This window comes from Aplidium turbinatum, chromosome 18 (genome assembly GCF_918807975.1).
Source record: "Aplidium turbinatum chromosome 18, kaAplTurb1.1, whole genome shotgun sequence".
In the NCBI taxonomy this organism is placed as follows: Eukaryota; Metazoa; Chordata; class Ascidiacea; order Aplousobranchia; family Polyclinidae; genus Aplidium; species Aplidium turbinatum.
The window spans coordinates 7,587,151-7,613,765 of NC_137489.1; the positions used below are offsets into that span (position 1 = coordinate 7,587,151).

At 37.3% G+C, this 26,615-nt stretch overlaps 3 protein-coding genes across 4 annotated transcripts; all 3 read right to left on the reverse strand.

Moving 5' to 3' along the window:
- Positions 1-3: 3 nt before the first annotated feature.
- LOC145787660 (acyl-CoA-binding domain-containing protein 5-like) lies at positions 4-11,099 on the reverse strand. 2 transcript variants are annotated; one of them, XM_082599453.1, is made up of 11 exons: positions 11,005-11,099; positions 10,473-10,666; positions 9,561-9,596; positions 8,407-8,524; positions 7,828-7,905; positions 6,883-7,044; positions 6,361-6,507; positions 5,822-5,938; positions 5,424-5,551; positions 3,500-3,604; positions 4-560 (listed from the first exon to the last, which is right to left on the reverse strand). In XM_082599453.1, exons 1-11 carry the CDS (start codon positions 11,066-11,068, stop codon positions 390-392), a joined length of 1,320 nt encoding a protein of 439 aa, XP_082455579.1. In that variant the 5' UTR covers positions 11,069-11,099; the 3' UTR covers positions 4-389. The 2 variants fall into 2 exon arrangements, with proteins under 2 accessions (XP_082455579.1, XP_082455580.1); XM_082599454.1 differs by lacking the exon at positions 9,561-9,596.
- Positions 976-3,329, reverse strand: LOC145787527 (uncharacterized). The gene is made up of 2 exons (XM_082599285.1): positions 3,076-3,329; positions 976-1,910 (listed from the first exon to the last, which is right to left on the reverse strand). Exon 2 carries the CDS (start codon positions 1,826-1,828, stop codon positions 1,316-1,318), a length of 513 nt encoding a protein of 170 aa, XP_082455411.1. The 5' UTR covers positions 1,829-1,910; positions 3,076-3,329; the 3' UTR covers positions 976-1,315.
- A 7,406-nt stretch (positions 11,100-18,505) lies between the features above and the next one.
- On the reverse strand, positions 18,506-26,550 carry LOC145787740 (protein ERGIC-53-like). The gene is made up of 11 exons (XM_082599548.1): positions 26,441-26,550; positions 25,399-25,568; positions 24,907-25,006; positions 23,563-23,683; positions 23,348-23,400; positions 22,521-22,691; positions 22,068-22,138; positions 21,428-21,589; positions 20,884-21,079; positions 20,361-20,479; positions 18,506-19,761 (listed from the first exon to the last, which is right to left on the reverse strand). Exons 1-11 carry the CDS (start codon positions 26,459-26,461, stop codon positions 19,725-19,727), a joined length of 1,221 nt encoding a protein of 406 aa, XP_082455674.1. The 5' UTR covers positions 26,462-26,550; the 3' UTR covers positions 18,506-19,724.
- Between the last annotated feature and the right edge of the window lie 65 nt (positions 26,551-26,615).

Here is a 26,615-nt window from a genome sequence, read left to right on the forward strand (position 1 = left end):
GCGTTGCTTGCAGGTTCAGGTTACACATTACGACTAGCGGTTTTTATTAACAAAAACACAAGCACAGTAGATTGCACACGTCTCGAATATTAATATAAGGTGCTGTTAAAATGTTATAACCCTCTTCCGGTGATGCTTGTCAGAAACATACTGCAGACTGACAACATTATTACCTAAAATTAAAAGATTAAAAAAGCAAGAAAATGGCGCTATGACCTCTCAACAGCATGTAAGAAAATTTCACATAGAACTTGCAACAAATAAATTCCACGGCATAATTGTTTCATTTTGAAAGCACAGAAAAAAATTGAAACACAAACATTTACCAACAACGTCTCTTGTTGCCGACGAGTGATTTTTAAGATCAGTGGTATAGGAGACGCAAGCTACTACCGCTGCGAGCGGCGGGATTTTCGCCACAATGAAAGAAGCAAACGTGCTACAAACGGCCACAGAACAATGAAAAGTGTTGATCGTGGACTGAGATCTTCAAGAAGCCTCCATGACGTATCTTTGCTGGCGTTTCTGTGCATGCAGCAATGTTGGCAGTGCTGGATGTCCTAAATAAATGCGTGTTCTTCGTAATATAGCGAGCAGTGTATTCGGGTTCAATACGTACAGGACAGTTGCGGTGGAATTTTAGCACGTTGTACTTAAGCGAGCGGTGCTGCGACCATAAACTATTACACAGCCTACTGTAGAGTTACAGCTGGTGCTTCCTATCGGGTATACTCGATATCTTTGCTTTACTGCAGTAAACTGGTTCGACTCTCGGGGTGTGCGCTTGAGCAACGCATTCTAAGCACTGCTCTACATTCAGCGGCACCTTTTAAATGGAATAATTTCCTGGCAACAACACTTCAACAATCGGAAACTTCACTCTGTCAATCTCGGTAACCGATCCTGCGTCAAAAACCTCTATAAGTATTAGGGTGTTTCATTTTTTCACCACTTTTGAAATTCAAAATGCCTGGGGTCCCATCTGGTGGTATTTGGGGAAAAAAGTTTACACCCCAATTTTTTTTCAATTATGACGTCATATTGAGGTGGTCCACGAGGTTTGAAATTTTTGGGCCTCAAAATCTCGAAATTTGGGCGTATCTCCGGAACCACACATCATAGATCGACAAAATTAGTATCAAAATGCGCAGAAGGGTCGGTTTCCTATACCTGATGTAGAGAATATTAAGGTCTATCTGCTTGAGAAAAAAAGTTATTTCAAAAAATCTGATTTTCGGTCTATTTTCTCCTGATGAACAGAGATCAGGTGATCAAGATAATAAGTTTTTCTGTATTTTTCCACTCTTGGAAGCTGTTATTGCGTAGTAATAGTTGGTGTTAAGGTTTCAGTACTGGGCTTGTCTAGTCTTGCTATCTGGTTAAGCAAAGCCCCATCTTGCATTGCTCCGGGTCCCTTCTTGGCGCCGTCCACAAAAGAAATGACGTGGGAAAGATATATTTCGTTTATGTGGGACATACATTTAAGGGTATGAATATCATGACCAACTTCATCATTATAATAATTGACCAGTCGAGTATTGACTCCGGACTTTTTTCCTGTATTGAGAGCAGTCGTATCAGCCATGACTGAATATACTTGGGATAGGTGAACTCTGCAAGCCTCCTGGATGATGGTGTCAAAAATCAGTGCTGCAGTGACCGACACAATTTTGGGAAAATATTTAACAGCAAGCACACTTTCGTGCTTCATGCCATTATCATCAACAAGTTGACCCAAGAAAACGTATCGATCTATTTTATCGACAACGCGCCCATCATAACATAACTGCATGGCAGAAGCTGAGTTGAGAAGGTTCTCACTTTCCATCAGAGATTTTTCTCTTGTTTTTTGTCGTTGGCGGTATACTGTCGAAGGTGCTGCAGCTATTTGATCTTTTCCAAGAACCGACCTCATAAGATCTGACTGTTGGCGTACCGAAGTCATCCTACGATCAGCAAGTAAACAACTTCTATCATTTATTGAAAAAGAATGTACTTTCTTGTACACTTTTCCCCCAATAGCTGGTTTCAGAGGCTCGTATTCCCTATCATCTTCCTAATTCATATCCCCATCAGAGTCGCTTTCGCTACTGTGTAGACATCTAACTGCTTCATTTCTTTTTCTTTGTTTCGAACATAGTAATGCCGATGCTTTGGCAGATTGTATGCCAGAAGTGCTCGGTTGTTCAACTTCACTGCTCGTTTCCCACCTCCTTTTATGATTTTCCCGTTCTAAAGCCTTTTCTACATGGTTGACATCTACGCCACTGATAAGCATTTTTCAATCTTTTTGCTGATCTTTCAAGAAAGCGATTTCTTTCTCCTGGACTCGGTTTTCGAGTTCACAGGTGCAAGAGAGTTTCTTTTGAAAAACAACCAGATTTTCGGAGATCGAACACTTCACTTACATGCACATACATCGAACAAGTTCTGTAACCATTCTTGATTAACCTCATTACCTCTGCGTTTCATTTCTTTTTTTCTTGCTGCATTGTACTTCTCTATCACGTCTTTTAACTTGGCTTCAATTCTCTGTTTGCTAAGCACTGGAAGACCAGTTTTGTTCCATATGCCAACTACATCTTTCAGCAGTTCATCTTTCAAATCTTTGAAATAGAGTACCGTATTTTCTTCAAAAACTTGGGATTAGTTTCGGCTACCGTACTCTCTTCCTCAAGTAAAAATAGTGATGATTATATCTGAATTAAGGGGAAGCACATTTTTCTCCGATTCCTTGAAGTTTTGCATCGACTTACTAATACTTGGCCTTAATGCCATAATGACACTTAATCAAAATCTAAAGCAGGTGAGCATACATACCTCTTCCTCAACGGTTACATTATAATATCCTCGACGAGGAATAGCCATCATCATCATTATAATAGCATTACCTTCAATTATTACCCTTTCGTCTCTTGCAAAACGAACAAGGACTATTATTACGCAATAGCAGCTTCCAAGAGTGGAAAAATACAGAAAAACTTATTATCTTGATCACCTGATCTCTGTTCATCAGGAGAAAATAGACCGAAAATCAAATTTTTTGAAATAACTTTTTTTCTCAAGCAGATAGACCTTAATATTCTCTACATCAGGTATAGGAAACCGACCCTTCTGCGCATTTTGATACTAATTTTGTCGATCTATGATGTGTGGTTCCGGAGATACGCCCAAATTTCGAGATTTTGAGGCCCAAAAATTTCAAACCTCGTGGACCACCTCAATATGACGTCATAATTGAAAAAAATTTGGGGTGTAAACTTTTTTCCCCAAATACCACCAGATGGGACCCCAGGCATTTTGAATTTCAAAAATGGTGAAAAAATGAAACACCCTAATAAGTATGCGAAACTACCAGGAATAACCTACGGTATCAAGGCTTTGTCAGTCCGAGGATAAAGATTCAAAGCAAACCAAATACGGGTGTAAATCTTACAGGTATAAACTAGTGTAAAAAATGCTGTCTTTGTCAGTTGGAATAACCTTTATGCCACTTTACCTGTTGCCGTGATATTGTTATCGTTTCTAGGGTGGTCAGCCGGTTAAGCACGCTATGCATGTCCCTTTGTAGTTGCAGAAGTGCAACTGCGATTCTTTCTTGCACCTGTGCAAAAGTATAAACACCATGTTTTATTGGCTTCAGTCGCTCAGGCAGAGTTTTGGAAGTTTAAATATTGACCAAGGGATAACTTGTGTGCACGAACACGCCATGTTTGTTTTGACCAAGAGCAAACGTTTCGCACTGCGAAGCACATCTCTCGAATGATTTACACCAGTGGTTCCCAACTCGTTTTTAAGGCGACCCATTTTTAAAAAAAATTCACTTCCGTAAAATCTTGCGACCCAAGCAAATTGTCGTAATATTTTAAAAGCCATACAAGATTGTGTTGCAAACAAACAGCACTACAAAAGCAGTAACTTTTTCCCAAAATAATATGTTTATCAAATCACTAATGAGCTAGCTGTGCTGGCTTGCTGTCAGTGAGTTTTTGAAATCGAGGCGTTATTTTGCTTAGGCATAGCCGCATGTCGGCTTTAACTTCCAGCCGGTTTCGCTGTTCAGTTTTCAATACACACATGGCGCTAAATCCAATCTTACAAAGCCAAGTTGTTGCAAATGGAATCTGATTTTGAATCCCTAATTGTGAAACTGTGGGATACACTTTGTACATGGAAGCCCAAAAGGGGATGTTTGCAGAATCTTTGGGGTATTTGTCTTTGAAGGACGCAAAAGAAATACGGTTTGCTACTTCTGTCGTTATGTCCATAAACTGTTCTGCAACATGGATGGAAAGTTGAGGCAGATCTTTTCCAACAAATGGATCAATTATCCAATCACTTTGATTATTAAGTGTTAGAAATTCTCCATATAGTAGTGCACAAACTTTTTGGCAAACTGTTCCAGGTGTCTAATTATCGTTTGCTTAATATCAACTTCATTGCCACAGATATATTGGGTTAGCTGAGGAAATATATCGTACTCATCTCTGGTGACATAACTGTGCCAGAATATGAGTTTTTTGTGGTAAGCAGAAACTTTTGCGTCGCAATCAATCACCGTAAAACCATTGCCTTGCATAGATAAATTTAGAGAATTCAGAGAGTCAAATATATCGGCAAGGTAAGCAACTTTTGCCTTGAAATCTTCTTGCAAAAACTTCTCGGCTAATCTCACAAGTTCTGTCGCCTCAGGAAGGTAGCAATCTCCTCTCGCAAATTACAAACTCGCTTCAGGACACGACCTCGTGACAACTATCGCACTTCTGTGTGCAACAGCAATGCTTGATAATAATCAGAATCCACAAAGACGAAAACAAATGCCGATTTAGTGGACTTGTTTTGATGAAGTTTACACACTTCACATCATTCAACACTTCGTGCCGCTCTTGAGACAGCTTTTTTGCAGCAAGGCCTCTCTGTGGAGAAAGCAATAAGTCCATACAGCACTTGGGGCTTTGTCTTTGATGCGTTTTACCACACCAGACTATGTGTGGTCCAACGTGTGGAAAACTTTGTCATAGTTTGTCCGACACAGCGTTCGTGACATATAGTGCACGTTACAATATGTATCCCATAACTTTGTCAAGTTAATTTATGTTTGAGACTGAAAGTTTTGTTGGGTTTACGTTTAATAATAATAACAATAATAAAAGCGAAAATTGTTAAAACTTCTTGCACTAGGATCATGCTACAAAGCTTTCCGATGTCTCGACATGAAACGCTTCATGACTTGTGTTTATATTTTCCAGTTTTGTGATCGATCTCATCACGTTTTAAATTTTTTTTATTGTTAATTTTTTCGCCCAAGATACAATATGCCTGAAAAACAAGCGACCCAACTTTGGGTCGCGACCCATGAGTTGGGAACCACTGATTTACACTACAATAATGACATGAGATCTAACTGATGATGACAATATTGCCTCGGATGGCCGATCTCCTGATGGATTCCTGTCCCCGCCACTTCCTCCTCCTTGTGACGTCACAAACTGAGAGGCACCGTCGGTTGGATTTGTGTGACTCGACCCGACTTCTCCACCAAGGCGATGGTCTGCAGAGATAATGTTTGTAAAACTGGCTTGTTCTTGAAAAAGCAGAGACGAAGCTCAGCCAGCCATCAGCCCCTTTTTACTTTGACTCAACATCTGTAAACGTAGAATGTAAAAAAGGGACTTCTCTGCTGGTTGGCATAACGCAACTCCTTTACGATACCTTAACACTCAAACGCCATGATTCGGTATTTCATGAGAAAAATCGATGCTGACTGGATCTGCTGATAAGCACGGTAGTCAAAAAACAGCACAAGTTAGCATTTTGTTACCTGGGCTGCTTGATGTTGACTGGACGGGTTTGTAGATACCGTGCGTGCCGTGCTGTCCTCCTTGTAACAATGGTATCTGGCGACGTGAGGTCACGTCCATAACGCGTTTGTCTGACGCTGTATAAACGTTATGATTGAAAGTTCATATAAAAACGTTTTGACGGGGAACGGAAAATAAATTTATAAATCAAACTGAGTTTCTAAACAGTGCAGATTCGCTGTTGGTAGTAGCTTATGTAGATGGCCAATTAGTTCGGGATTTTTCTTTTAACTAAAAAAAAATCAAGAAAAATTCAAAAAAATTAAATAATACTTCGGCTATAGTGATATTTTGCTACAGCGACCCTCCTTTGAAGGTCCCTTCATAAGTCTATAGGTGAGTTCTATTGTGCCACACAAACATGTAAGTTCAACGTTCCTAGCTTGCTTCAAGAAGGCAGGCAAGTATGGTTTTGTCACCATTGGTCACAAATTTAAGTTAATTGCAATTTGATTGATCAGCAAGATGCAAGCGAATCGCTAACTTAGCATATAGTCACCATCAGGGCTTCCATTCAAGCTTGTCGAACTAGACGACGAATAGCTTTCAGAGTTTCCGCTCTGTCTATCTTTGACGTGCGTCATATCCGCTGACGTATCGCAAAACTCGTCTTCACTTTCAATCTGAGATCGGTTCTCGTCGTCGTCTGCGACAATGGAAAGGTATTTTGATATCGACGACGATAAAACAGCGCCAACATTGAAAACCGTTGTTTTATTCGACTGATGAGAAAGATGGAAAATGTGAAAAGTCCTGCAAAAGTAGCCTATTGGCCAATCTGTCTTGCTAGAGAGTGGAGATCAGGTGTACCAACTGCTTGACGCAAGATTAAACGACCACAGGAAGTAAAATATAGCATAATAATAAGATATAGAACAGAGCAGATAGTTGTTGTAACTAACAGAAACTCAAGCCCCAGTGAATGACGGAATTCTTCATGCAATGACTCGCGTTTTGCATTACACCAATTCTTGTTGTTATCATAAATCGAGTAATTCATTCACAGTCTGAAAAAGCTTACGGGACATCTGTGACTGAACCATAGCACTGTGATCGAAGTTGGAGGTGTCGCCCAGTAGTGGCTCAACTGGCTCATCATCGTTCGCACGGTCACTATCTGATGACTCCTGCTCAGGATGGAAACCGTTGGTGTCCTGTACACTGACATCCGAAGACCCAATCACTAATCAAATTAGAATATATTTATTAATAAGTAATCGGGTCCTGATGATTAATTAATTAAAGTTATCAAGAAAACTGCATAATATGATTATCTCCTTTGAACATTCATCTTGTACGCTACTGCGCGACATTTGTATATTCGAGTCACTCGGATTGAGTTTTTTATTTGTCCGTAGTACTCTTTCATTGCACCTCTTCAAACAAGGTTCTTTCAGAGACAGGAACTTTTACTGGTAGTAGTGTGGGTGAAGCTTTACTCTGTCAAAGCGCACCATAAGCCAAAATATACAAAGATGGAATAACTCATGGAAGTATTTCATCCATAATACTACTACTACTTACTGGAGTCTTCGACACAAATTCTTCTGTGTAATAAACTGAAAGGCGGTTTAGGGAAACCATATGGCTTCAACGAAGCCCGGATAATATTGTAACTGCAATTACGACTCTCCAAGCTGCTAGTGTAGGGACTGGCCCAGACAACAAATCAGTCATTTTTACATTGATTCAACTTCTGTAGACGTTGAATCAATGTAAAAAAACGACTGGTTTACTGGATGGGGTTTCAATATCATTTCGCTTTTCCATAGGCTAGCCGTTTCGTTTTCACTGCGATATAACACTACTGTAAATTTAATGTGTGTTGGAACCTATATACTTGCAGTATGACGCTTCTGATAACCTCTCTGTCAAGAGTGTCATGGTGTTTGAACAACTCTTTGTCACACAGAATGTGTTCATTTAAATCGTAACTTTTTGATACAAGCACATTCAAATGACTTACCAGGATTGCTGTGGATTCCGTTCGCTACTGCACCGTCCCCATTTGAAAGTCTAGGTGTATGGCCATTAGGCTTCGATTCTGTTGTGTGATACAGACGTAAAATAACCATAGCATGGCAAAAACATGGAAAGCGAAAGAAGCAACAACTTAATTAAAAGCAAGGATTTAAAAAAAAATTACTAAAACCTTAGATACAAAAGTTAGTGATCATTCAATGAACAGATCTAAAATTTTGTCTACGATCAAAAAAAAGTCAAATCAAAGCACAATGTACATTGTACAAGCAATACTTTTGCAAAAAAACGATGTTTTTTGTTAATAAAACGATAGCGAAAAAATTGCAGCACACACGAGTTGTCATGTCGTCGCAAATGAATTCCCTAAAAGAGTCAGCAGAGCAACATTGCTGATAATAGGTTCAGCAGTTATTACAATGGTTCAATTGTCAAGATATCAGATTACGCAATTAAAATTAGGCTTAGTGTAGTTCATACAATAATGGAGTGGCTTAATTCCGACTTTAGGACTTACAAAATTTGTTGTCTATACTGTTCTATGTATTCAGTCGGAAATACTTACTCATGTATTTTTTTAGTTGATCCGCTTGTTCAGATTTGTGGTCAACTATTTCGTAAAAGTTTCCAAGTGTTTGCACAAAGTCAGCTGCTTTGTCTGAAGCAGGTAACGCTTCAATGATCTAATAAATGAAAAAAAGTGTAGTAAACAAAAAACAAGGGTAGCAGCTGCTTGTATAGGCAGCATTAAGTAAATTATTAGGTTTGCATTGGCATAAATACAAAGTGCTTCAAGTAAGTTGATTTTTTTAAATTAGCCTATGCTATATCTCTGTGTAATGCAACATGGTAATTGTTAAACCTGCTACTGCTAAGGTTACTGTGTTTTGTTTGTCTATGGTTCAACAAAGCAAACTCTCTACCATAGCGTTATCATTTGGCAGTGCAAATCAACATTATTAAATAATCTTGAAATCATGCATGCAAAAATATGAAAAGTAAAACATGTTTTAAAATAATATTTTAAATTAGCAGTTGCAATTAACAAATATTAAACGTTGCTTTTAAATTAATGCAGTGGCTCTCGTAGCATCAACTTTGATCTTGTCTGCTGGAGTTAAAGTCATGTTTTTACTACTCTGTTCACATGACCACAACTCCTAAGATTAATTAGTGAAAATCTGCTGTTTGGTATTTTAGATTGTTTCAATTAATGAATACTGTAGCAAAAGTCAGAGACAATTTCGTATGCTTGCACATCGTGTCTCTCCCACTTTTGTCTTGTCATCCTATTTAAATTACAACAGTTTTGAAGCTGTAAATTAATCAAGAGAAAAATTACAGAATCCAGTAATCACAGCAATGTAAAACACCAAGATTTTTACAATCATTGCTTTCAAAGCACGCACCCAGGATTAATGTTTAAACACAGCAGTCTGTAACACAAGGCAAAAGAAGTGAAGCACCAGATGATGTATGCAAAAAAACTAAGTTGTGATATCAATACTTTTTACAATTGTAATTTTCAGTAATAAAATCATGGCGCAAATTTTTGAACATGATTTTATGGTGTGATAAGATTGTGAAGGCAAAGTTTGAATTATTTTCTTTAAGAGTTGCTCAACAATACATGAAGCAACTTCAAATAAATGCAAATAAGTACAATTTGCTGTCATTATTAATCAGCAATCACACACTTTTGCAATTTTTATTTCTTACTTGGTCTTCAGTTGGAGGGGGAAATTCTTTCATGATCTTCACATTAAAAAAAGTTTAACAATGGTCCATGAGAGTTTCTTGCAGTTATTTTAACAGAAAACGATCAGCTGATATAGTATTTTTGAGCTATTTAAATAAGATAATGACACTTTGCACTATTGGCAACTTGAAAATACACTGTTACTTGAGCCTAAGGTGAAGCTGATAGGAGGGAAACCTCCTTTGGCAAACAAAACATAAAAATGGGGCCTTTGTTTGCCTATCGCCTGCACCTGCATCCAATACACTGCATAGTATTTGTATCAACCTTGCGGCCAGTGACCTATGTTTTTCTAAGGATAATCCACAGCAATACCTCCAACAGTTCTTCAAAAAGAAGAACAAGTTTTAATAAAAAATTATTTTATGTAAACATGAATAATCCAAAAGTTCAGTTTTATTTGATCCATTGCAACTTTTCTTCAATTTACGTTGCTTAACATGCTACATAGTGCATACATAAATTTCTCAACAGCCGATTATAGCAAGAATTGATAGTGATAGACACTAGACAGGTGTTTTTTCAATGAGGCTGGACTCATCAGTATTGACCACGAATTTATGCCAGACTACCTAACCTTGTGCTGACTGCTAGGTAGATCACCCCTTGGGAATAGTGCTGTATGCATGTTGCAGACCATGCTCCTTTGCACCATTAAAAATTGAGACAACTTTCTTCCAACACAAGAATCTACTCAAAAAGGTTGCCAGACACATTGATACTTATGCAAACGATAAAATGTTCATCTTTTTCTCAGTTTTATATTAAATTGGTTTTCAAGTAAATGCAGAAATCAAATACATATGGCACATTTCAGCACAACAATTGTTGTTCAGGTTTTGAAATAAAGAAATTTTTTCTTAATCACAAACCTTGCTAAGATCTTCCACATAATTTTCCATGGCTTGCTCTTTGGTCATATTGCCTAAATTATTCCAAGCATCCCACTTGGCTTTATTGATGACATCAAAAGACCATGGTTTTGATCGATTGCAACGACCAACTGTCGCTTGCTTGTAATAGGCATAAAAAGATAACATCATTTCTGGTGAGGGCTTGTATGATCCTATATAGAGTTGAATATATGTTGTAAGTTAGGACCATATAATTAATTTCAATGCAATTATCAATGTCATGATTAATTTCAATGCAATGCTAAGTTACACTATGGTAATCATGCTTATGTTAAAATATGTTCAGTTGTTCACACATTGTTGTGCACACAAAAAGTGTAGGCTACTAGCCTATAAAGTTAACAACTAAGACATGACCTACAGTTCAGAGTTATTTTTATTTGTGACATCGGTCAAAATAAGTAATTAAAGAAAAATAACTAGCACATGTTTCAACAAGTTAACTATAACCTACAAAAGTATGCCTAGTGGCCTATTGCAATAAACTCACCACTTTTAGGAAGATTTTCAATAACATTAAGTGCCGCTTTGAATTTGGTTTCAACACCAGCCATTTTATTTATTGCAAAAATATCAAACAGTATGCTTCCTAAATATGAATAGCATTACAATATATATATTTCAAAAAAAAAAAAAAACACTGTGAAGCACTTCTTTATTCTGAGTACTTCCTCCTGTAACTGTTAGCTGAAGATTATTTCAAAAAAGTTTAAAATGCATGGGAATCAACGTATGGGACAGTTTACCTCAAAATATAAAAAAAATAAAAAATAAAAACATGAAAAAAGGCTACAAATTATTTAGTAAAATGTGCAAAAAACACTTCTTCAATAATCAAGAGCTATAAAAACGAAATCCACTACCTGACTTTATGTCCATTGTTATTATTTTTTTGTATTTCTTGCGTCTGTATTTGTTTTTTTTTCTGTTCTTCCTTCCTTCTTTTTTGTGTCAATTTGCTATTAAAAACGCAATACTTTCTTTCGTATAACTGTTTGAATGATAGAGTGCAGACTCGACGACCTCCTACGCCTTCAGGGCTATGGTCTTTTGCACTCTCTCATTGGATGCACACTGTACGTTTCGCATCCAAAAAAAATAAAATGACCATCTATCCATGACCTACAACCATGTCTGTCTTGACTTTTTCTCGCAGTGAGTCAGCATCATCCGTGGAAACGTACCGGTAGCGCAGAAATTGTAGCCACGACGTCTTGAAATAGGGATGAAGACATGATGCCACAACGCATTTCATATCGTTGAAGCACTTGTTGTACCGTATCGTTTCTTCACCCCTTCAAGGACTTTCACTTTCAACTCCTCACAGGTCACAAGATCACTGATCTCGGTCAACTTCTTCCCGCAAATTGTGATGGTTGGAAGCAAGACTCCGTAATACGCCTTGGACTCGCCCTAGAGAATGTCTAAAGCCTGGCAGATAGGCTTTATCACACGGAGATATTCGCCGAAGAAGTTGATGTCAGCTAGAAAAGACCAAAACTTTGCAACCAAACCGATAATATAGCTGCTTGACCACGCCGGTATTGCAAAAAAAACAAGCATTTTTTCAATTTAAATTAAAAAGTAGCGGGTAGTGTGACTGAAAAAAAGTAGCGCCTCTCCCGCTACTTTGGAAAAAAAATAGCGCCGCTACTCCAACTAAAAAGTAGCGCCGCTACCGCTACTTTTACCAAAAAAGTAGCATGCTACTGCCCACCTCTGATGATAGGCTACCTGTACTTTACCAATCCATGGTCACAAACAATGGAGGCTGCCAACATTTTTATTTGTAAATCACTGAGATTCAAAATGTTAATTTAGACATGTATGTGCAAAACACGTATTTAGTTAGTGGACTGAGTTGTTCTAAGATCATAATTAATTCCGCTTTGATATCATTTTTTGCAAATCTGCAAAATGGCTAAGTTGGAGTTGTCATTAATTAATTAGTTGTCCGTGCTATTGCTGCAACAGACAAAATAAAAGTTTTCTCTCTCTCATTAACTAGCTTGCTAATATTACTGACCACTGCACATCCCATTTTTTAACATTTTTGTGGAAATTTGCTGATATTTTTGCAATATAACACAAACAAGAGTTTGTAACTCAACTGCTAAAATACCAACACAGAGATCACAAGACCAGAACTAAAACGTTGCTTTTATGCTTTGTGCACCTGCAGCTCTGTCAGTGTCAAGTGTCAATAAATTTCAGTGATGTCATGCATTAGAGCAGACTATTGCAGACTCGTAGAGTAAAACTTCGGATAAAAAAACGAAGGGTTCAGTTCAGTCGTTTTTATTTCTGACTATCACAGCAAAAACAATACACATCAATATAGCAAATGTCTAGAAAAAGGTAAAAGCGACAAAATACAAACGTTAAAACGTGCCCAAGACCGAAATAGCTGTTATTAAGTTGAAAGAAAATTGGCACGGTTGCAAAAAAATCAAATTTAAAAATTTGCTTTAAAAGGAAAATAAAGAAGTTACAAACAAAAAGAACAATATATATTTAGATAATAGCTTTATTAGCTCATAATATATGATATCTTTAGTCTGTAGCGGACGTTGAATTGTCTGAACATCTGCCCATACCCAGAGATGGGCAAGATCACCAGTATTGGTGATCTTGAAGATCAAGATCAAAATCACCAAGAATATGTAATCTTGAAGATCAAGATCACCAAACTATGTGATCTTGAAGATCAAGATCGTGATCTTGAAGATCAAGATCACTTTCAAGATCACTTTTTGTATACTTGAAAAAGTTTTTGATCAATGGATGCAACCTAGTTCGTACCCTGAACAGTTCGGACCCTCAGTTCGTACCCTAAAAAGATCGAATGAAAAAATTAAAAAAAGCGGAAGTCGCTGATCGCAGTTTCCGCAAACATTTTAAAATTTTCCCCCTGAAAAGATCGAGAGAAAGATAGCACAAGGCCGAAGTCGCTGATCGCAGTTTCCGCTAACCTTAACCATAGGCTAATCTATGCTCTAACCCTAACCCTCGCTGATCGCAGTTTCCGCAAACATTTTCCGTAGATTCCGCTAACCGCAGTTTCCGCTAACCTTTACCCTAACTCTAACCATAGAATAATCTATGCTCTAACCCTAACCCTCGCTGATCGCAGTTTCCGAAAACATTTTTCCGCAGTTTCCGCTAACCTTTACCCTAACCCTAACTATAGAGCAATCTATGCTCTAACCCTCGCTTATCGCAGTTTCCGCAAACATTTTTCCGCAGTTTCCGCTAACCTTTACCCTAACTATAGAGCAATCTATGCTCTAACCCTAACCCTCGCTGATCGCAGTTTCCGCAAACATTTTTCAGCAGTTTTGCTAACCGCAGTTTCGGCTAACCCTAACTCTAATCATCGAGTAATCTATGCTCTGCTCTAACCCTCGCTGATCGCAGTTTCCGCAAATATTTTTCCGCAGTTCCGCGGTTTCCGCTAACCCTAACCCTCGAGTTTGTTTGCGGAAACTCCGATCAGCGACTTCGGCTTTGTGCTATTAAACTGCGATTAGCGACTTCGGCTTTTTTTAATTTTTTCTCTCGATCTTTTCAGGGTACGAACTGAGGGTCCGAACTGTTCAGGGTACGAACTAGGTTGCACCCTTGATCAATGATGTTGCAAAAAATAATTAAGCTACTGTAAGCAACCTGGTTAAATGTATATAGACTAGTTGATATTGCTAACTTTTACTTTTAACTACTCGATCACTGGCCTAAGAATTGTAATAAGTTAGTGACTGTTGCTATTAGGCCTATCGATTGTTGACGTAGTTTGCGTAGAATCGCAACGTCACACCCAAGGCCGAGGTTAATTACTACTGAAAAAGTCGCAAAATTTGCAATTACTTTTATACTTTTTATTTATAATAAACAGAGGTGGACAAAGTTACTTTCAAAAGTAACTGAGTTACAGTTACAGTTACTTGGCCAAAAAAGTAACTGAGTTACCGTTACAGTTACCGATTTCAAAAATGTAACTAGTTACAGTTACTAGTTACAGTTACTAGTTACAGTTACTAGTTACAGTTACTAGTTACAGTTACTAGTTACAGTTACTAGTTACAGTTACTAGTTACAGTTACTAGTTACAGTTACTAGTTACAGTTACTAGTTACAGTTACTAGTTACAGTTACTAGTTACAGTTACTAGTTACAGTTACTAGTTACAGTTACTAGTTACAGTTACTAGTTACAGTTACTAGTTACAGTTACTAGTTACAGTTACTAGTTACAGTTACTAGTTACAGTTACTAGTTACAGTTACTAGTTACAGTTACTAGTTACTTTCAGTTACTCATAAATCTCAACATAAACGCTGTAATCCAAATTTAAACAAACAATTATTTGCGGGAGGCGCATCCATTCTCCTCAACATTTATTAGATGTATCACGCATCCTGTGGTGCAAATTCTTTTCTAGTTACGCAGTTGTCTTTTCCTAATGTACCGTAGTTTGTTTTCCGTCTGTCTGTTTTCCACACTATTGCTTATAATCGTTGCGTGTTTGTTGATGCTTATAGTCAGTTAGTTATAGTTACTTTCAAAAAGTTTAAATTTATTACAATTTATACTTCTTTTTTTTTTTCAGATTCCTTTACAATTTTCAGATTCCTGATGAGGGCTTAAGTTAAGCCGAAAACGTTTGACTGTTAAACTACTTGTAAATATGTAAAATATATTGTTGTAATACTCAACCCTGTGGTATTGTTGTGTTTTGCCTGTCTTTGGTACAAAAAAGAAAACTCTCTCCCGAAACTATATTCTCTTTAAATGCTCGAAACAAAGGAAATAATTTGTTTTCCCTGCTATGACTCAATTCAATTTATTTTTTTTTTTTTTTTCTTTGTCAGAATGCACAAGAAATGATATTGTGAAAAAGAAATACAGTAACAAAACTAACAAAAGGAAAAGGTGGCAAAACCTTAATGGTTTAAGACGTGCATGAAAGGATCTAATATTGCGGTATATGCATCAATAAATATAGTTAAGCACTCGAAGTTACTTAGACATCGACTTCCAATTTTGAATCGAGAAAACAATGATGTAATAAGGTTGCGAACAGTGAACGTAACACCGAGACTCCGGGTCCTAAATACTCCAAAAATACGACTCCTGTACACCTCTGGCAGCTATACGACAAGCACGAACTGAGCTATCAAGTGTTGCCAAACACTTTTGCTAAACATTGCTTTGAAAGTCACATATACTGATCAATCACCAAAAGCAATTAATTTAACCAAATCAGTTCTCAAAAAGCGCTTAAAAAGAGCCAAATCGCCAAACCATAAATATGAAGCCAAACGTCTTAAAAAATCGCCAGATTTCTGGATTTTGGCGATGAATTCGCCAATATGGCAATCCTGGTCCATAAGATCACAAAACAAGAGCGCCGCGCATGGGCACTGGGCAGTGCTGCTCCGATACAGCTGCGAGAAGAATGCATTATTGAGCAACGCGCAGCAAACACGCATAAAGCATGACACAAACATGTGCAGAGTAATGAACGGCAATTAGAAACATAAATTTCAATACAAAAGTAACTTGTAACTGTTGAAAAAGTGCTAAAATAGGAACTAGTTACCGCGTTTCGTTACTTTTGGAAAATAGTAACGAAGTTACCGTTACAGTTACTCAAAAAGTAACTAGTTACAGTAACTAGTTACTTTTGTAACTAGTTACTGCCCACCTCTGATAATAAATAAATAAAAATAAACTTTCAACTGCATCATTTTTTTCCAAATTTTTGTCTGGTTCATTTGGGAGTTTTTATACGTGTTACTAAGTAGTTTTAACTTTCACTGTGCACCATTTATCTATCTGGCAACCTTGATAGGCTACTGTTGTCTGCTATCAAAAAAGTTCAGGGGTTTGCTGTCAGACAAACCGCTCCATACTCAGACCCTAAGCACACATATCATATTAACAGTGGGTTAATGTTAATAGTTGCCACTAACTACTTTGTACAGTAAACTTCAATTTCAAAGTGATCTTGATCTTATTGTTCTTCAAGATCAAAATCACACAAAAAAAGTGATCTTAGATCAAGATCAAGGTCACCAAAAAAAAGTAATCTTGAAGATCAAGATCACGCCCTTCTCTGCCCATACCTAGCTGTAATTGCTACAGCAACATCCCGAGTACCAGCATAGTAGGCCTAGTGGGGATGATCTTGAGAATGATACGGTAGGCCTACCGGTCACCTTGTTTTTTGCAAGTATGAGTTTATTGCAAATAAAAGAACGAGCTCCAGATCGAAAACGTTGCAGCCAAATAATGGCTTGATTATAAATAGAATGAATTGAACTGATTCAGAACATAAAAACTAAACTATAACCATACGATAACTAAATTGACACCTTTACTTTCAAGAAAAGAATCCGTGGTGAACTGACTAAAATAATTCACCACCCAATTGACTGACAAAAACCGGTAGCCACTTTAACAAGTAGAAATTCAGCCACTGCAATTGACTAGAATGCAACCGCCAATCAATCAGAACATGTTATAAGAGGCTACCGTCCAATTGTGACCTTTCTAGCACTCAGCCAGAGAGTTAATGCTTGTTTTGAACTTTATTTGGTAATTACAGAAGAAAAAAGGGCAATAGCAGTGGTGGGAATCGCACCAGCGTCAATGAAATAACTAATTTCTAGCCCTAACCCAACCAGCTGACAGAAAATCCATCACTTGATTTGCTTTGTATCATCATCTTTTCGCGTCATAGAAAACGTAGCTTATGATCGGTTGGCGGTGCATTCTAGTCAATTGCAGAATTTTTCCTTGTTAAAGTGGCTACCGACAAAAACCATACTGACTGATACTGACTTTTGTTTAACACTCGCTTACAATGCTTCAACCAATGCGGCAGATGCACAAAGCTAAGACGCCGTCCGCCCGATAGCTCAATTGGTTAGCGCGTCACTTCTGGAACGAAGAAGCTTCAAGACCAAGCGACGCTGGTTCGACTCTCGGGATGTGCGCTTGAGCAACGCACGTTAAGGACTGCTCTCCATTCAGCGGCATCTAATAGATGCAATAATTCCCCTGCAACAAGACTTCAACAATCGGAAACTTCACTCTGTCAATCTCGGTGATCGGGCCTGCGTCAGTGATTCAAAGCCTCTACAAGTATGCGAAACTGCCAGGATTAAGCTCTGCAAGAAGCTTTCCCAGTCCGAGGATAAAGATTCAATCAATCAATGATGATCATCATCATCATAATGTATGTATCAAACCCTAATAAGTGGTACAAATTCTTAAAGAAATGCCCAAATTGTAGTCAGCGTTTCAAATTCCTGACAAGCACAGCACAGGCAATGAGACTCAAGGAAACATCAGAAAAGCCGCAGGCGTTACACAAAGCACATTTAAATAGGCCTACTTGTTTGGAATGATAGTTGAAAAGTAGGCCTATAACCTGTTTTTTTTTAATAAAGCCTTTGCAGTATTGGCTACATGTAAAGCAAGTAGGCTATAGGCTACGGGTAGTTGAATTAACAAGTAGGCTAACCGCTGGCTGCCTTTCTTTATATATCCCTGATTTTAGCTTTGACGCCAAATTTGGTGATGGCATTGTAGACTAACAAAAGATTGAGACTGGTGAAGTATTCTAAAAGAAACTATCCGTTAGTGTTCGATTTACTGTCAAAAGAATATCATGTGGTGTGGGCAGATATGTAGGCGGATTCAGACTCAATGCAAATGCTGCCTCACCATATCAAATAAAATGAACTTCTAACAGTGGAAAAAGGTCAATTCCAGAATTATAAAAATCAATCTTGATAACGCGCTAAGGCTATAGGCTACCTACACAGAAATTTGTGAATGAGCTGAAGCCTGCAAAGTAGGTCTAGGGTGGTTGTTGCATTTACATTTAAGTTACCGTACTATAACCTACGCTATAGGCTACATAACATGAGATGCAAGAAATAGAAAATAAAAGAAAATAGACCACCACTGCAGTATTTAAGGCATTGTTTAATTAAGCCAAAATATTGCACCACAAGTGTAGCAGCCAGTGCTGTACAGTATTGTACAGCGTATCCGTATAGGTTACCTGCGTCACAGATCGTACAGTTCCATAGCTAGCTAAGAATTTTAATTCAGCCTACAAATAAGAAAAACTTTTTGATTTTCGAGTTTTAACTTTTTGATAAAGCAGTTTTCAATTTTAGGGTAATGGATAAAACTTGTCACCACAAAAGAGGACGATATTAGGCTACATTTCAGTGGTACCGTACTAATCTGTAACAACAATAAGGATAATCAATTTACAGCACGATAAATGAATCATACTGCAATGATATTAATCAAATTTAGTTTATTAGATAGTAGGCTCATACACTGCACACTTATCATGATGAGATGGGTGAGGCTCAACTTTCAGAAGAATTAAAAATTATGCAATTTTGAACAACATTCAGTCCACATCACTGCATTCAGTAAACAATCAACCTACCATTGAATTGCACCACAATATTTACAATACTGTTAGCCTAAACATTGCACCACAATATTTACAATACTATTAGCCCTACACAATAACTATTTTCTGTTAAAGCGTGCTATGGCCATCTTATAACCATTCACATTATTCTTTTTTTTTCTGGATAACTCACGTTTCATACCATCTAGAGAGCACATAACGTTAGGACATTAGTCCCAAAACATAATGTTAAAACAACGCAACTAATTCGATACGAAAACGAACAAAATTTAGCCAAAATATGCGGCAACTTTTCTACGCAAAGGCAGTTAGAAACAAACGTAAAAATCACTGTAACGCAATCTTGCCTAGGTAACAGTAACACGACAGAAACACAATACTTGGAGGTAAAAGTACTTGACTTGTTGATGTGTAACAAAATGAAAAGTGCGAGCAAAGTGTTTAGGTAAATTTCACAAGGCGGTTTTGTAAAAACGCAACATAGTACGAATGCATCACTTTTTTTCAATTTGCATTAAAATACTGCAGGAAACAAGAAGGTCGGTTTGTTAGGTAAAGTGAAATTACATAATCTCTGGCACACTCAAAAAAATCTACAATTCAACACATTTGCACATACTGTAGTTTAATAAATGATTGTTTGAATGATAAATGATTCATGTTATGGACGATTGAGTAAAAAGAAACAATCAATTTAATGATTGTTTGAAACGACATTTGAAATCACGTTCTGTGTAGGTGGACACATTAAAAAAACTTCTTCTTCGAGTCTTCGTTGGATTGCCTGTAAATATAAGATCATATGAGAAAGTTGTACATTACGTTTCGTAAACTCATTTGCTAGCTGAAACTTCGATGATAAATTTGCATATGGGCATTAACCAGCACTTTTGAAGTTGGGGTTAAATTTCTTTACTTTCGGGGGGGGGGGGGGGGATTTTTTCTTTTTACGAGTAATAGCTTGTCTTTTTTTAGTAGTCTGCATGAGTGAAGTGGGATTTGAAGAAAATCTGGAAATCGTGTTCGACAAAAGTGTAAAATAGGTTCAAAGACCACTACACTAGACGTTAGACAGTGTAAAGAATGAAGAGGTACGCAGCACTGTGTTGGCATCTGGGCTGCATCAACGCCGGGCTCATTATTTCTCAACCGCCACTTTTTCCAGCGAATTACCTTCTATTTTTGCAGAATAAAACCAAACGCTGTGTCCAAAGCGAAAACCGTGTTTTCCTTTAAAGTCGCCATCAAACTGAACGCTCACTATATCAGAAAGCAATACATGCGATATACTGTAACAATGAGCCTTGATGCTAGCCAAGAAGACTCTAACAAAGTACAAAGACATATGACGATTTGTTAAACTAAGTTTGTTTAAATACATACCTCATCGAATAGTAGACGAGTAGCGTTATGAGTTGTAAAAGGGCGACGGCTATGAAGCCTGTCAGAGGCACACATGCAGGTGGAGGCTGTTTAGGACAAGACAGTTGCGGTGGATTTTTCTGCGAAAACAGTTTTTGTTTATTGTGCGAAAAATCCAAAGATGGATTGACAAACGTTCGTCTATGGGCACATCTTCAGGGGCATCATCTTAGAGATGCATAGACCATGTAACTGAAAATGAAGCAGCAACTTTATGCTGGTATTTTTGCCAGTTGCCACTAAGCCTAAGGTATACACCTCTTGTCTTCTGACATCAACAACTTACAAATTTTCAATAACAAATCATAGAAAATAGAACGCATGCGCAGACAGATTGAAGCTGATATTTTAATGTCAATTTGCATTTTTAAATCATAATTAAGCGCACTTTTTAATGTTGGTAATCATGCAAGCAAGTAGTTACACAAAAGTGATACAAAGAAAACCACGAGAGAAAATACAATTGTGCGTTGAAAGTACTGACCGCTTTGTTTTCCATAGCAGTGATGTCTTGATGCATAAGGTCCAAGGTTTCTTGCACATTTCCCATTAGAACTTTTGATTCGTAGTTCATGCTAGCAATATTGGCGTTGTTTCCAGTCGCTCCACGATTTGCTTTCAACCGAGCCACGGTGTTAGTGAGTGCGATCGAAGTTGTGTTGAGAAAGTTCAAGTGGCCCCTGAAAAGTGTTTCCAGCTAGAAGTTAGATCAATGTAAAAAGGCCAACTTTTTAGCAGAAGTTGCAACGTCTATCTGATGTAAGCGAAAGTAAAAGCTGAAACATACAAAATTGTTTTATTGCTTCAATCACGTTTCGCGCACCATGATCCAGGATTTCAACCAGCGGATAACGGTTGGTGCGTACGAAAAAGAACATTCCGGTGGCAAAGTTGTTTAATCATCTGCTTTGGTAATCGGTCAACGATTAAACAAATAGCCCGATCAAGCAAATTATTACGTGGGCTACAACTCGACCAATGAGCTGGTGCATGAACTAAGATTGAAAGTACAGAGATAGAGATCTTACTTCAGTTCTGAAATGGCGTCGTTGATCACTCTTTGCGCCTTCGCGACATCGTCAACCTCGTGCGCTTTCGCCAAGTCCACGTCAGGCGGTTGTGATTGCTCCAACTTTGATGTTATTCGATGTTGTTTTTCAATCACCAGAACGACCGTTGATTTCAACTCGCTGCGGTGTGCAATGTACATTGAAAAAAGTGACTTTTAACGTCAGAAAATCAGTGTTTCTTTACATTGATTCAATAAGGTCCTTGACAAGCACAAGTATATTTTGTTTTGTCATATCCAGGCTTACACCCGGTGGTTGAAGATTTAGATCAAGTGGACAGAAAGGCAAGAAAGCCAATCTTCGCGGCCATTTTCAAGTATTCATTTAGGTGTCTTGTCAAAGACACAGCCACATGCTCGAGCGGTGTCGAACCAGCGCAGTTCGGAACGTCGAGCCAGGGCACTTACCATTCGGCTATGCAGCCGACATACACAAAGTATAGCGAGGTTTTTTGAAGAAATATGCACATTTTATATATTGTAACATTAATGCAATTTGTCTCAGAAATAGTTATCACCAAGTTCTCAAAGCTATCAGTTTGTGAAAGCAGATCAATGCTTGATATCAATAATTTCAGATTGATTAAAAATCTACCCACTTTATTTGCTTGCTGATCTTGTTTTGAACTTCAAATATGGACTGGATCTCTTCACTAGAACCTCCTTGGAACTGAAAGGTAAAACAACGTTGTTGCTGCATCAAATCACAGCGCAACATGCAAACACAGAAATGTTTATGCTGTCAGTGAGGACTTTTTTGATACTTGAGCATTTTGAGTGAGGAGTATTTTGATTACAAAAAGCAGCCTACATTCATCCTGGTTAAATGATATCATAAAGCCTGAGCAAATACAAGATAACGTCTTTGAAATGACGACACTAAGATTGGTAGGATAGTTAAATGTGTTTGTGTATTTATATGATAAATGAGCAATTGAGCATGCCAAGCAAATTAAAGTTTTCTGACGCTGCGATATAATACTCCCAACTAAGAAATTGTTTAGGCTATTAGCTAAATTATAATAACGAAAAAAATCTACTTTCACCCTTACCAAGGCTTCTGGGTCATGATCTGGAGCTTTTACTTTTTCCGGATGTTGCTCTTTGAACGTTTCCTGATCTTTTATATATTGTTGCACAGATTTCTCAAACTCTTCCTGCAATCTTTGCTGTTCCTCAAGCTCACGCTGCTTCTGTGGATCCGTTTGTGCTCCTTGATTATCCTAAGCCAACACAACAGAGATTCCCTTAAAACTAAATCAGTATTGGCATTTCGTCGAAGGTCAAACACAACAATGCAAAGAAAAAAGTGAAGCATAAATTAGTCGCATAAAGGTTAAATTCGTGTGAACTATGCATTTACAAAAAGCTGTACAAGCGTCAGCATAATCTTAATACGAGCCAAATGCAGTCATCACCAAGCACTATCTTGTACTCGTTCAGATATGACAATTTAATAATAACATAATAAGTTTGATATTTAATTTGCAATAGATAATGAAAGGATAGCAAAAACTAGATAAACTACTAAAAAGATATAACTAGATACACTAGTTAGTGGTTGCAACGAGGAAGTCAGTGGAGTAAGACTAAATAGCAACTGCAGTACACCTCATCAGATGCGCTACTATTGTTATGAGTAACATATTCGAGTGACATCAAATAATTCTGATTCTTATTTAGTAAAAGTTTTCAAATGACAAATTCCACAAAACTTGTCGCAAATGTAGATGACAACCTATGACATCATTCTGTAAAAACTGTATTTACACGCACAGGTATAGCACTGAATGTGCATAACTGGTGCAAGTTAATTCCCAATTCCTAACGATACCTTAGCTACTGCTTCTCGCAGATACACTAACAACAAGCTACATACCGTTGTTAATGGAAGGAGGCTTGTTGTCAAAAACTTATATATGTCATGATCATCTGAAAATGTATATATAACAAAAATTATTTTGCAATTAATACATACAGTGTATATGATATCATATATCATACTGATCAGTCTTTTCGAAAGACCTTGGCAACTCCATTAAGCTTATCTAAAACAAAAACAGAGTTACAATTACTGCAATATCGTTAACCTACCTGCCAGACCCCCGGTGGCAGCTGATATACCGAAGTAGTAACCCTTAGGAAGGTCAACATTGTCTGCTACTGTGCATGGCTCGTACTCATCAGTAGGGGAATGCCCTTCTGTCATCAGTACCTGGACATTGGCGTGTGTGTTATATTATGGTGTGTGAGTTCGTCAAACACTGTGCTTTTGGCTGATGTATTAACACTTCAAATTAAGAGATAATGAATGTGATCGTTCCTTTATAGGCCTATACTTTGCGGCGATTGAGGTAGATATGACGCAAGTCAAAAGCATTGTCTTGCCGGGATGCTTAATGTCAAACTTGAAGAAAGTGGATTGGAAGATTGGCTTACTTGCCGTCTGATTCACATCGAATCGGACTTTTGTGAAAATGTAGACTTGAAGCACATAAAAACAGTAGCCCAAGCGGTCCCTGACCAGAAAAATTAATTAACAATCACACACATCAGTTTATACAACAGTGGAATTGACTTGTCACACTATATGAAAAAGACCAACTCGCTATAAATAAAGTATATATAGGTCAGTAGGTCACAATAAACGATTGAAGGAAACATACACTTTGTTCAATGCGATGCTATCAGTTTATTTTTACTTCCGACCATCAAAACAAAAAATACGTCATAACATAGCAGGCGTCTAGAAAAAGGTAGATGCGAGTATGCCACAAAACGCAAAAGTTAAAACAAGAATGAAAAGATTTAGTAAGTATGTAGAAAAATTTGACGCGGTCGCAACACCTTGAGAAATTAAAAAGTAAAGAAAATGTGAAAGAAATCTCAAAAACGGAAAAACTATCTAAAAAAATAACAAAATAACGTGTGAAAATAAATAACTATTTAGCAGACTGTTCGTGAAATACTCATTTCAAGCCCTGGCGGTGCGCATCAGTTAGCAATTAGCATGTTTGATTGTTACGTGTATATATCACTTTTACTACAAACCACACACAGTGTAATTTAATAAATTGATTATCAAAAAACTTCACTTAAAATCTAAGGAACATATGCCAAATTGATCACTGTGTTAATCTAATGAAGCGTTTTGTTGTTTCTGAGGTAGACAAAGCTTTGCACAAAATTGAACTTGAGCATATCTCATTTTCTGAACAGTGCAAGAAGCGAACAAAAAATCTTCTAGTGGGTCTAACACATGACCGAAGTTTGGTAAGTCACGCAGTAGACCATTATTCTAAATCCATCTTTTTTCGATTAGTTCGGGTACTTAGGCGGTGTATACATTATTAAAATCTATTTGATAGCGCATAAAAGAAACGGCTTAATAACACTTCAAGGCTCAAACAAGAATATAGGTATTGACAATCAATTTACCATTAAGTGCTTGTTACTGTAAGTAATCCTAGCTTTGACTGGGTATGGACGGTTCCGAAAAAATCTTCTACACCCGCCTAGCTTTTGCTCTTCACCATCACTGCAAAAATCAAAACATGGTTCTGTTTATAACTTTATATTGAAGGTAAATGGACGACAAAGTCCAGAATGGCAAATTATCATGTTGCAGATTTCTGGTATTCAACCCTATTCAGAAAATTTCTACGATTTGCATTTATTACATAGGCTAATCAATTAATAATTACATAATTAATTTAATAATATACTCATTAAAGAAAGTTTTCAGAAGAAAAATAACCGATTCTGTTGTTGATTTTCCTGAACTGTTTCCAGAAATTTTACCTTCACAAAGTATAACAATTCAAGAAAATCAACAATAGAAACGTGGTTATTACTGCATTGCTACAAACTACAACATTTACAAACAAATGTTCCATGTAGAACAATTAATGGCAACACAATTTGACTTACGAGTCATGATTGTAAGACATTGCCCCATCATTAACGATAACAGAAACATATGGATTGTTTTTCTTGTTATCGTTATCAAAAGAATCAAAAAAGATTCCTAATCCTTTCCATTGATCTTTAGAACCAAACACAGGACCCTGTTCACTTGGTACATCAGTATACCAGAAAACCTGTAAATTGTGGAGAAGATTGAGCCATAGGTTCTTATAAAATATAGTGCTTGTAGATTGGTTGCAGTAACTCATCTCCACCGTAGTTCTTGTAAAAAGGACAAATGTACAACAAGCTGTACAATGTACATACTATTTTCAGTCAAAGTACTTAGATACAGATCATACAGTATATTATTTACAGTCACAGATAAGAATGGCAGAGTGAAACATGAATTTACTATAAAATATCTGACAATAAATATATTTGAAAACGCACATTAAATACATTAAGATGAAATCCTAGCACACTCAAACTTGATGTTAAACAAAATAATCCTGAAAGGTATCAATTAATAATGGAACGACCTCCAGCTTCGGTTCTGGCCATTTTTCAACTCTGGGTCCGAGCCGGAGGTGATAGTTAGTGGCTCCAGCCCGGAGGTATATGTATGTGCAGGCTGTGTGAGTGTGTGTGGCTTATGGTCAGGTTCATGGCCTAAGATAAATCTATTTTTTGTAGCACTGTGGTACGGTACTGCTGTAATTCAAGAGTAGGCCACACATATTGACTGTAACAATGCTTTTTTAAATGTAGTACAAACATCACAGAATATTTAGCCATTCAATGTGTTGTAAATTTGAAACATTTGGCAATAAAGAGCCAACCGGAAGTTTTTTTTTTGTTTCATTTTCTTCACAAATATTCATACTACTCTCACAAAGTCATGTACTTCGTAAAATCTTTGTTGCAAAATGTTGCCTCCGGTGTACCACTAGTATCAATAAGTGATAATTCTGCTTAAATTTAATCATTCCTTACAAATTGATAGCTATGAAATAGTCTAAAATATTGGACAAATGATGTGCCTATAGAAATTGATAAAACTCACAAATCCATCGGCTCCAACCATTCCACGACCATTCACTCTGAATGATATATCTACTTGCCAATTTTCATATGGAAAAGAGTATTTAGACCAAATAGCACCATGCTTTTCTTTCAAAGAAGGCACTACACGTACTTGGGCAGCACTCGGTACAGCATCTGAGAACATAAAGCAATTG

Excerpts from the sequence above, each read along its gene's own strand:
- LOC145787527 (XM_082599285.1), bottom strand. The coding sequence starts at position 1,828 with ATGGAAAGTGAGAACCTTCTCAACTCAGCTTCTGCCATGCAGTTATGT.
- LOC145787660 (XM_082599453.1), bottom strand. The coding sequence starts at position 11,068 with ATGGCTGGTGTTGAAACCAAATTCAAAGCGGCACTTAATGTTATTGAA. Across the intron at positions 10,667-11,004 it reads TGAAAATCTTCCTAAAAGTG|GATCATACAAGCCCTCACCA; the intron begins GTGAGTTTATTG and ends AACTCTATATAG. Across the intron at positions 3,605-5,423 it reads CAGGAGATCGGCCATCCGAG|GTGCAAGAAAGAATCGCAGT; the intron begins GCAATATTGTCA and ends ACTTTTGCACAG.
- LOC145787740 (XM_082599548.1), bottom strand. The coding sequence starts at position 26,461 with ATGGTTGGAGCCGATGGATTT. Across the intron at positions 23,401-23,562 it reads TGCCACCGGGGGTCTGGCAG|ATGATCATGACATATATAAG; the intron begins GTAGGTTAACGA and ends ATACATTTTCAG. Across the intron at positions 22,139-22,520 it reads ATCATGACCCAGAAGCCTTG|TTCCAAGGAGGTTCTAGTGA; the intron begins GTAAGGGTGAAA and ends TTTACCTTTCAG.